Source organism: Aythya marila (genome assembly GCF_965140915.1).
Source record: "Aythya marila genome assembly, chromosome: 3".
Lineage (NCBI taxonomy): Eukaryota > Metazoa > Chordata > Aves > Anseriformes > Anatidae > Aythya > Aythya marila.
The window spans coordinates 8539586-8551669 of NC_139044.1; the positions used below are offsets into that span (position 1 = coordinate 8539586).

Below are 12084 nucleotides of genomic sequence, written 5' to 3' on the forward strand. Positions count from 1 at the left end.
TTAGACATAAATTTTGCTTGATCAATATAGAAAATACAATGACAAAACCCATTCATTCAGATCTGCATATATAATAAGTAAAATAGGAATGACAGCCAGATTATCTTATTGGAAGATCAAATTGGCTAGATGCAACAAATGTCATTACAACACTACAGTACACTAGTGATCAGTACTTCACAATGAAGTAACCCTTTTTGTTTCCTCATGACTAAATATGTCCCCTGGCTCAACAGAATACAATATCCACCGGTTGCATTTATCAGGACAGCAACTTCAACAAAGATTACAAGGTGTTCACCCTTGACTTAAAGGGTAATAGCCTGATTTAAACCTTTGATAAATTTACACTCACTGGTAATTCACTGTCAGTTAATTCTATTAAAATTCCTATCCTTTAATCATCTAGGGAACAATATTTTAAAATTTATTGCAGCCAAAAATGAACTTGCTACTAATCAAAGATGGAGGAATACCTATTGTGATAGCCAAAATAAATAATGCTGCACATGAAAGTGCAACTGAATTTTGTGGGTTAAACAGTTCAAAAATTCAACCTGAAAACAGAGGCATTCAGCTCACATAATCAAAGCTGAACAGTGGATGTCTAGCCAATCTAGCGCATGGTCTCAAAGGGAGTAGTGGCTTGCAGGATGAAAACCTGCACGCATACTAATCTAGATACTTAGATTTAACAGCTATAGCTTACACATCTCACTGGAATTCACTGAATATTCTAACCCTCCACATTAATTACCGGTGGATAAAAAGATCATAGAAAAGCATCTGAAGGCACTGCTGCTCTAAGCTAAATGGCATTAATTAGACTGCATCTATTTCAGCAATTTGCTAACAAAGTGCTACAAAAAATGGCTTCACCTGATATTATCCTCTGGCTCAGGTTCACTGTCACTATCTTCAGCTTTTCGCTTAATTCCTCCTGCCGGGGATGGGGAGCCATCAGAATTGAGACTGGTATTTGGAGATGAAGTTGTCTAGGGTCATAATTATGACAAATAAGTGGGGGGGGGGGGGGGGGGGAGGGGAAGGATTTATTAGACATTTTAAATTCAAGTTAAAATTAACAGCTATTTGATAAAGAAAAATCACACTCATCATTTTAGTTCCTCAAAAAATCAAGGCAACACAATCCTTAAGCTATGAAGCCAAGCAGCAAAAGAAAAGAACACATCTTTCTATTAGAAGGCAGGTGCTGATTTATACAGCCAAAAAGTTCATTGTATTTTAGAAAGAAAAAAAAAAAACATGATGAAACAAACAAGACTATAAAATGATAAGACATTCCACTGACATATTCCAATTTTGTAATACAACTGTTGTCTTTAGTCCTACAGCTCATGTTACAACTTCATTTTACAGTGACAGTGAAAAATGCATATGCAGAGTACCATACAAATACTGGTTGTAATTCAAAACTGGCAGAAATACTGTTTTCTCACAACTGATCCTTTGACCTCCTTTCAAATTTATGTATTTTAATATGATAGTCTTAAAAAAAAGTCTGCCATTTTCAGTTCTACAAAGTGAAGATAAATAGCTGCAATAAAATAAGAATTGGCATTTTAAAAGAAACCTCAACAAGTACATAGATTCCATAAAAGAACTGATTTGCTTAACCCATGTGCAAAAGTTTCAAGATTAAAAAGGGAAGAACAGCAGAAATTGTATTTTAAATAAAGCAAACTATATTTATTCAGACTTAAAAGACAGAAAGTAAATCTTCATGATGAAAAGAGCCTTTTCTCAGAAATACATTCAGTATTTCAATGAAAAATTATGAACAGAAAGAATGTTAACTTTAATAACAATATAACAATTGAGACCGCTAACAGAGCATTGAACTTATTTCCAGTTACCCATCGCCTTCTAATACCTTTCCAAGGTATTAGAAATTAGGTATTACCTATATATGTACACAAACATACATGTACTCTTTAAAAGTGCTCTAGGAGACAGATGTTTATTATTGAAGACTGATTTTTTGTTTAAAGCTCTTACTAAAAAAAAGGTACTGAAAATTATAATTATACTAGAAATTCTGAGAACTTATTGAAATATAATGGAGACATACAGCTTGGGGGAAAAGTCATGGTGGGGAATGATACCATATTTTGTGCACACACTGGTAAATGGCAGCTTGCATCTTTTTTTGTACATACTGGTCTTTCAGTTTCCTGATTAAAACAAGTTCTTTGTACACACATCAATCGCTGAAACAAACAAAATGCACACATTTTATGTGCGTTTCACATACGTCCTCTCAAGCATGCAAGTCTGGATATGAAAGAACAGCTTCAAGCTATACCTCAATAATTCTCAGCCTGTTTTACTATTTCTTCACAGTACTGAGAGGCAGGAAGTCCCAACAGAAAACTAATAACCAAACAGGTCAGAGTGCAGAGATGTCACAAATTCCAAAAGCAGTAAACAGAAAATATATGTATTAAAAGAACATCTCCAGCTCAGGGAATCAGTTTGTGTCTTGCACAAAACTACTGATGAAGCTTCTAAAACTATATTCTCAGAAGGTTTGACTCCACAAATGCCAAAGTGGTTTGCTGAGTAGTCACCATATTTGATTCAGATGCATTCACCCCACATCTGCATTCCCTTAACGACTTAATGAGCAATACTATTTCAAACATTAAAATAAAGAACACCATTTTATTTAAGTAGTCTCACAATGATTGAGTATTAAAAGCCATTTCTCTGAAAAATACATATTTCTTGGTCCGCTTTTCAAGATGACCTGACAGGTTAGAAAAAACGTTGTCCAGAATTACACAGGATATAATTATTTTCCTTTTTATTTATAAATACCTTTAAACTTCTACTTACAGAATTCGGTCTGTCATGCATTCTCATCTCATAGGCAGCTTGTCTAGGGTTACTGATTGCTTGAGGACTGGATCGATTTCCCAGAGCTTGAGGGGAAAACTGACCACCGGGAATAAAAGCAGGATGATCCCTCTAAAAAATAAGTACATACTGGAATACTGAAAAAGAAATGTAATCTCCACAGCAACATGGTCATGTCTCAGAATTTTCAGATTAGTACTTTACATAAACAAGCACATTTCTCAGTTCGGTTTAAATTAGTTATGTTTAACAATCCTAGCCAGACATAAGATGACACGTGAGACCCTAACATTCCTGTAATTTATTAATCTCTTTCAGAAAGAAAAACAACAAACAAACAACACTTTTGTTGCTAATGTTCTAGTTGGGCTGAAAGGCAGTTTTTTCGGGAAGTGAGATTCCATCTGGCTTACTAGGAACATTGTACTCTTTGTATGCAAAGTGCATAACCTCTCTCATTCTAACAGGGATAATATGAAAATACCTAATTTAAAAAATAAATACAGAATACTTATAGTACTCTGAGTACACGTAGGTATATCATGCACCTTGAAAATTTTGGAAGCTGCACTTACATGAATATCCTAACCAAGAGAAAACCTATGTTAAACCAAACATACCATAACCCATTTTAAAACTATCAGAACACTTCACGAATAAAAGAAAACTCAGTATCTTTCCAATCACAATTTTAAAGAATTCAGCTTACATGGATCAGAAAGGGCAAATGTTCCAACAACAGTTAATGCTTCTCTATTACATTTATGAGATATTTGGCAACACTGACTTACTTGCAGGCAGAATGGGTAACTATAAGTCTGGGGTAAGCTTTTTTTTTTTTCTGTTAGAAATGTGTCTTTAACCAAACAAACCAATTTAACGCAAACGGGTATACATATTTAAATCTAAACTCTTATGTTATACTCTATCTGCCTAAACAATAGGGTTGCTGAGAAGACTTCTATCAAAACATGGAAAAGCAATTCTTGTACAGTGTTCATGTTAAACCATTAAGTCATCATGAAAGTGCATAACTGTGTACACTTGAAGGACAAAACATACAGGTATCAGCCAACATATTCAGCTCTCTCCTTCCTTCCCCTTAAGAAACCTGTAATACACAATTCCTTCAAAGCCCCAGTTTGCAAAAAGCCACCAAAAAAACCAAAACACTAAAAATTAGTTTACACAGTCCAGAAAATATCACGATTACAATTGCAGCTTCAACATATTCTACAGTACATATTTTAATTCTTCCTAAGTTTCTGCACTGTGAAAGAAATCAATTTACCTTCATTCTTTTTTTTTTTTCTTTTTGCCGTCTTTTGAAGTTATCCTATGTAAAGAATAAAGAGAAATAAAGTCAAACATACAGATTTCTTGGAAAGATACTATAATCCTTTACCAACAAGAAGACCATAACGTTTAGAGTAATGTTCTGAATAAGATAAAGATCAGTTCTTTTATCTGTAAATCCAATGGAAGTGGGCTAGAAACTTCTACCTTACACTGAAAACCTACAGAAAAAGGTGAAGAGTAGGTGCTTATTCAGAGCCCCATAATTTTGATTGATTTCTATCACCTACTATGCTTAGGTACTAGACTAAGTTCAAGGTGACATGAAGGTATCAAAGGACTCTAAGTGGTAACACATACATAAGCTCCTTGTCTGGACTTGAACAGTTGCCAAAAAAAAAAAAAAAAAACAATAAACAAACGAGAAAGTTCTAGAAAGGGGAAAAGATGAGGCACAAGGAAAGATCTTGAACCAAAGATACTGAGAACTTGAACAACAAATCAGCATTTTTATTTCAAGAGTAGCATAGACTGGGGCGATTATAAATAAAACATTTTGCCAGCACTGGCAGACCATTTTTTGACTGGATAGTAAAGACAATTTTCTTTATCCTGTGCTTAATGAATACACTGCAATCAAAATACATGTGCCAAAAATGGCACAGAAAGTTTGCAGAGGCAGACCAAAACACAAATAATTTCTGAACACATTTAAAATGGCAGGAGGTGCTGCAAGGCAAGAATGCACTTTGAACTATTATTTAGTACTCCACCCCTGCCTGTTGCTTGCTCTTCCACAGGTTGCAGCAAAGTACAGAATAATTCCTTGTTTAGTGTTCACAGCAGCTATTCAAGAAGTCCAAGGCAGTAACAGAACTCACATACAGTTTTTAGTTTGCTGTTACTTGGGATAGCAACCAGAAAAACAGGTCCTGCAGTCCAGGAAAAAGTAAATCAACTGGAAGCACTCAACTCATTTTCAAATACAGACGAAGTCACTAGAGATAACAGGGTTTTTTTCATACTCTATTAGAGAAATGTCGCAGCCTAACAGAAGTCATGAAAAAAAAAACAAAACAAAAAGAAACTCTTATAATGTAACAAGAAAATTACATCATCATCTTTTCTCTTTTTGAATATACTATCTTCAACTTCTCCAACAGCTAACATGATCATCTGGACTCGCTGCAGGTTGACAAAACCACTTTCTGTGAGGTAGCCCTGTAAAATACAAAATAAAATGATTAAAAATCTAAACAATTTTTGTGGTAAGCACCCAGATATTTAAAAAAGAGAAAAAAATTACCCCAGTTTTGTGCACCACATTTTTATATATGTTAACCAAGCGATCAATTGCTCCCTCCCTAAAAACAAACAAACAAAAGCATGAGACTTGACATTTAAAACCACAGTACCTATACTATATATGGTATACATATGTATACCGTGTATATATACCATATACATATATGGTATATATACTTGTACTATATATACAGAAAAGTGAAACACATTTGTGTATACCTGATCTCTAAAGATGGCAGATGAGGAAGAAAGTCATTTCCAACAAAAAAGCACATGAAGACCCAGTCGTCAACACTTCTTTCAAAATCAAAGGTGAAAGGTAAGCTGGCCATAGTGAGTTCTCTTTCTAAATACTGCAACACGCACAAAAGACATCAGAAAGTTTTGTGCATAGAGTTTAAAAACATTATTTGTACAAAACAGATGTTGTAACTGCATCAACATACCTCTCGCAAAACACATAATCGGATGAAGATAAATTCTTGTTCAGAAGTAGGAAGACTGTCTGCAAACTGATCATGCTACAGTAAAAGGCAAAAGTTGCATTACATCCAAGCTCACTTTAACGTTTAACCAGCTCAATTTTACAGTTTACTCTGAAAGGAACTTAAAGAGAGAGATAAGCACAGGTTCTCAAGTTCTTATGCAAGAATGTATCTTGATACTTTATGTATCTGTTAAGTGACTGATTGCTTTCTCTCACGAGTAGGAAAAAGAAAGCAAACCAATACAAGTGAGGAAGTTAAGTTCCACATAGTATTTATAGGCTACAGAACTACAATCTTTATTTATTAATATAGAAGGAAATCCAGGTAATTCCAGCAACATAATTTGTATTGACAAATTGCAAAACTGACAGCAAGAATAACTTGAGGATCTCAATGCATAAATTTGGTTACAAATTAGAAGAATTTCTAGAAATATCAAAACTCTTACCTTGCCTTGTTTTTCTCTAGGCAAACCTTGACAATCCTTAACCTCGTGACCCATCTGGTTACAAAGAGCACATGGCTTGGGTTTATTTGGTTTGAACTCTTCCCTAATTATGGTGAAATTTGGTTCATGTGTAGCTAAACCGAGCATAATTAGATCAGCTACCAATCAAAAGAGAAGAGTAAAATACAATGAAGGATCAACAGTTTAGCTCTTTCGAAAAAGAAAAAGCCTTAAGTCAAATACATTCTAATTTAAGCAAGCGTGAACACAAATACAACTAAGTGAAAGTTGGCCCTTCAGTCTCATGGACAGGGCTAGATCTTTCCCCAAGTATTACACAGTTTTTGAAAAATTAACAGATTAATTAGCTTAGGTACACAAATACAAATGAAAGCCTAGACACTACAGCCCAACTCGTTAAGCTGCCTTATGTTGTCTCTTGATGATAAGACATTGCTAGCCATGAACTCACCATCAGCCCCACACAGACAATGATGAGTATTCGGGTCATGGTTTGGTTGAGCTATACAAAAGAAAATTACATTTAGCGAACCAAAGTCATGTAAGACAAATTATTAACAATACCTTAGTTTAAAACAAAACTATCACATTTATTTCAAGTTTACCTCTTTGTCTTCTAATATAATCCATGATTTTATGTTCTCCTTCACCAGGAGCACTAGCATCAGACAAAATTACCTGTGAAAGATTTACAGATTAGGTAAACAATTTATGCTGTCACAGTTAAAAAAAATAAAAATTAGTTTTTATACTGAATCCGATTTACAAATATCTGAAATCTTAATTTGTAGTGTCAACTAGAATATTATGATATAAAAATAAGTTATTTAAGAGTTTGAATGAATAGACCTTCATTTCCTCTACTAATTGTAGGATGAAGCTGACAAGTTGATTCAAATACCACTGAAATTATCTCATCATTAGCTTCTTGATATATTATTAAGGCAATTGAAATAGACATTAGGGTTTTAAAACCTCATGTCTGATGGAAAGAATTAAGTCAACTGCTCTCTAATTACAACACTTTTACAGTCAACTTATAGAAAATAAGAGACCGCTGCATCTGCATTTAACTATTCTGTCCTCTTGTACAAATCAGCAAAAACAGGGCTGTTGTCAGAAACAGAACTCGATGTGGGTGGAGTTGTTGAGGAACTAGAGGGGAGAATCTCAAAGTCCAGAAAGCATAAAAGTTGATCGTCTGCTGTTGCCCATCGTTAGAATAATAGGGAAAATGTAGTCCGAGGTAACAAACAAGTTAAAAATAGTGAAAAGAACACATATACGGTGGATCTTGACACTTGTCCCCAAGATGACAAAGTATTCCTAAAACACTGTCTCCCATTACATCAAATTGTAGCTCCCCATATCAAATCTTTTCATTGCTCTTAAATGAAATCAAAACAAATGGTGCTTTTAGATTGTATTATGCGTTTCACCCTAATACCTGAAGTCCAGAAAAATGTGCAAGTTTGCCCATTATTAATAACAATGGTGCCAGAAGATGAGATAAATCTGTTAAATTTATATTCTTCAATCATATCCCAACATAGCCTGATAGATCACCTAAATGTTCCTTAAGTATGAAATTGTGAAACTTACTGTCAAATTTTTCCACCCTGGGTCACTGTTCAAACGGTCAGCAATGTAATAGCGGAGACATTTAGCAAGATTGTCCATAAACTCAGTTCCCTAAAAAGTGACGGAAGAAAATAAATTAAGCCATCATCCAGACACTGGCAATTGCTGGTTAAAGTGCAAGATTACTTACTGGGGTAATACAGTTGCTGTCAAATCTTTCTTTCACTTCTTCTGGAGGAAGAATGCCACCTAGAGCAATAAAGACATTTTATCATGCCAAAATGTTTTGAGTGTTCGATATTGGTTTACTTCTGTAAAAACCCTGAACGCTTCCCTGATAACAATTAACACTTAGTGAAAAATTACTTTGTTTCAAAACAGCTCTTACCATTACATTATCTTCATCTTAAAATATGATACTCCTACATGTATAAATGTTGCTTGTTGCTTCAGAGAAGCGATTTCACTACCTATTCTAGCGAAAATCATGAAAGAAGTCTCAAAAAAACTGAACTTGCTAAACGAGATAAAACATTAGGAAATTTTCTTACTTGTTCTCCCCTATGTTTCCACTATCTATTCACTTGGGGTCCCAAACAAGGTTACACCAACTTCTTTAATCTCTGAGCTTCATAAAGGGCCTTCATAGTCTAGAAATGCTACAGGAAAAAGCGTTAAAAGTCTTTATCCTCCCTTTTTTATTTCTAACTTAGGTTACACAATGGCCCTCTCACTTGGAATATTCATTCCTCCTACACAGTCACCTGAATTAATTTCTCCAAACCAACCAGCATGTTTCAGTTACACACACTGCTTTCATTCAAGTCATGCTACTGTCACTCTTAAGTTGTGCTTTGTTCCCTTGTTGAGTTCAGTTTCCACTCTGACAAGTAACTACACTTGCTTGCCGTTCATTCATTATTCCTGTGCCGTACTATTTTCACGATCCCTACTTTTAAGCTGTGACTCTTTTTGTTAAGCCCTACGATATGGATTTCCTTCTATTAAGAGTTTTGTTTAGTGTCCCACTACTACATTTATCCCTGTTCTTCTGTTCATTCTTTTTTTTCCATAAAAAAAATAAAAACACTCAACACAAATCTATTTCAGGCAGGGGGACAGTAAAACAAGATGTCACTCTTATCTTGGATCTTAACTTTGGAAAAGAACAGATCCATCCTTCCATAGGTTTACTATACCCTTCTTCTTCTAGTAAGGCACAGATAAATATCCAGGGAGCAAGACAACCCTTTACTGAGGCACTCAAAACCAAAAAACACAAAAAACACCAGATGTGGTCACAGCTTTACCTTTTGCCAGAATTTCTTGTCTTATTTTTTGCTTCTCTTCAGCAGCTTCCATGCCCTCCTTTGATGCTCTGAATCTTCTTGACCGCTGTTGATTCATTTTTGCACGAGGAGCCTAACAGGTACCACAATGCGTCAGTTATTGCATCTAGCCAAGTATTTTCTATCTTCTGGTTGTTTCTGGTTTTTAAGACAAGTCTTTTGAAACTGGGATTCTGTTCTCTCACTCCCCTGTCACCACTACTAACACTCATATGGCAGGACAGGGGTCTGGACAATTTTTTTAAAATACATTTCTTCAGCTTCTAAGTGAGGAAACCCAGCAGTATGCACATCTCTTACCACCATCTCAGAAATGCACAGTGCTCAAGAATTCAAAGATTCCTTCACAGAACAAATTAACCTTGCAGGGCCACGTATCTGAAAATAATTATTTATTAAATAACCCTTTTTCCAAAAATAATTTCGTAAAATTGTATTCGTGACTCTTTTGCAAATAAAAAGACTACAGCAGATGGTACTTAGTTATTACTTAATGCAGGTATGTTGGGGTTTTTAAAAGGATACACCAACATTTAGCTTGGATCACTTTTATAGAGACAAATATCTCACTAATTCCTGCACTTGAATGCAAGTAAAAATCTTTCTATTTAATAATGCTCATCTTACCTTGAAGAAACTGCAAAGCCTAGACAAACAGCCAAAACTTAGCAGACCTACCAGAAGTCTGCTAGGGTATTTTGGTGTCTTTCACTGAGACAACACAGTCTGGATAGAGATAAATTCAGTAAAGTGAAGGTTTTACAAAAAGGTGGCATCTTTCATCAGACCAACTGATATGCCAGGTGGGATAGGGAAAAGGTATGGAAAAAGATAGTCTTAAATGTCCTGGTAAAGCTAGCCTGTGAAACACTCCATAGCATGATTAAGTCACTGCCTGTTTCAAGTGCATGTGCTTAAATGGTTTTCTGGTCTTTCCCTTTCATCTTTATGCAACAAGACTGTTGCATAAATCATTACTAAAGCCATAGAATAGAGGAAGATAAGAAATAGTTGCAATGTTACCGTCTTAAGGAATTTTCCTGCGTTGTAGAAGCAAAGTTCTAATTGCAATAGACTACATCAGTTAGCCTAGGTAAACCCACAGACAACAAAACTCACAAATGGTTTTAAATACCCTCACCTAAATCTAATTAACAGCACGTTTTACTTATAGTTTTTCATTTTAGGAAACTATTTCATAAAGGATCTTATAATAGCAGATGTCATCGATCCTAATGCTGACAACAGCTATTACCAGGAACTATATACATATATCAATACTTACTACTCCATCTATAGCCATGTATAGAAGTCGTCTTGGTCGTACAATGTTGAAAATCCTGTCAATATACTCAAAAATCGCAACCATCATTTCATCTTCATTTTTAGGTGCTGGCCTAAAACATAGATTATTTCATTTAACACGTGAAATGCTATGAATAATTCCTATTTAAAGATAGATACAAAAAACTGCCTTACTTGTCTTCTGGATGTGTACAAGGGTGAATTATACCATTCATGTCCAAATATAGATTATCAAACTCAACCTCATTAGGGTTAGGCTTGCTTGTATCGATTGAAGCCTTGACACCATTGCATTCTTTTGCCTGTGAAAGCAGATGAAACAATTATTTTAGTACTCAATTATGGAAGTTGCAAAAAATAACCAACTGAAACACTAATGTACGGACACACAGGAGCTGATTACTTCAAGAACAGTAAAAAAGACAGCAACAAACTACCCACAAGATAATTACCTGGAGTATCACACTTATAGTATTAAAGCGATTTTGTTTTAAGACCTTTATAAATTAGCATGACCTGAAGGCATTATGATGAACTACAGCAGAGCTGGCTCATACCTGTTGATTAGCATGTATTATAAATATTGTTTCAAGAAGTTTCCACACCTTGCATTTTCCAGGAAAATAATTCTTTTTATCACCAGAACCATACAGACTCCCTCAAAATGTAGTAAAGGGATTTCAAAGTTTCTAATATAATGCTCTAAAGTTAATGTGACAACAAATGTCAAAAATCTTCTTACTTTTAACACTCAATTTTTCAGATGGACACACATAAACAAACTCGTACCATTGTCTTTCCTCACTGCAATCCAACATTTAATTCACAGATACAACTGGGGAGGGGGAGGCAGCCAAAACAGTGACCGCATATTGGAGTGAAGCAGATGACATGACAAGCTTATGCAAGTAACAGTGTATCAGTACATCCTGATGAGCAAAAGAAAAGAACATTTTCTTTTCCCCCGGAGTCTGCTATACATAGAAAGGAGATCCCAGCAGACAAAAGTCACCATTTGGGATATATACATATTACTTTTCCTGTTGGCTATCAAATGCACTGAAGTGCTCAAACCTCTGAATTCTTGACTCTGAGTTTGTCCATGGATATATTTGAAATGCTAAATAAATCCCCGTCCTTACTTCCCACTTCTGAAAGTGGGTCAACTTTCAGCTCTAATGCTTCTCTTTCTTTATGTTAGTGCATTTTGTACTACGAGGCTGCTACATGCCAAACATCAAATTCAGTGTTAAACAGTAACACCTACAGCCATCTATATTCAGGGAATTATTCAGTGATCTTGAATGCTTGCAAGAAACTAAGTGTGGTAAATCCATGAATACAGAGAAAATTAATCTCAGCTGAACACCCAGGAAGTAATAAATGATCCCACTACTCAAGGAGAGGCGGG

At 35.1% G+C, this 12084-nt stretch overlaps 1 protein-coding gene across 3 annotated transcripts in view; it reads right to left on the reverse strand.

The window, feature by feature from the left end:
* The window catches only part of XRN2 (5'-3' exoribonuclease 2), a 50957-nt gene that overhangs the window by 35304 nt on the left and 3569 nt on the right, over positions 1-12084 (reverse strand). For all 3 annotated transcript variants that reach the window (XM_082757050.1, XM_082757049.1, XM_082757048.1), the window contains exons 2-16: positions 10848-10975; positions 10654-10765; positions 9330-9441; positions 8210-8268; positions 8041-8130; positions 7044-7116; positions 6890-6940; positions 6418-6575; positions 5928-6002; positions 5701-5834; positions 5483-5540; positions 5290-5397; positions 4172-4216; positions 2860-2991; positions 880-995 (exon numbers count right to left, since the gene is read on the reverse strand). In XM_082757050.1, the coding sequence (XP_082613176.1) occupies positions 880-995; positions 2860-2991; positions 4172-4216; positions 5290-5397; positions 5483-5540; positions 5701-5834; positions 5928-6002; positions 6418-6575; positions 6890-6940; positions 7044-7116; positions 8041-8130; positions 8210-8268; positions 9330-9441; positions 10654-10765; positions 10848-10975 (1451 nt within the window). The remainder of the gene's footprint in view (positions 1-879; positions 996-2859; positions 2992-4171; positions 4217-5289; positions 5398-5482; positions 5541-5700; positions 5835-5927; positions 6003-6417; positions 6576-6889; positions 6941-7043; positions 7117-8040; positions 8131-8209; positions 8269-9329; positions 9442-10653; positions 10766-10847; positions 10976-12084) is intronic.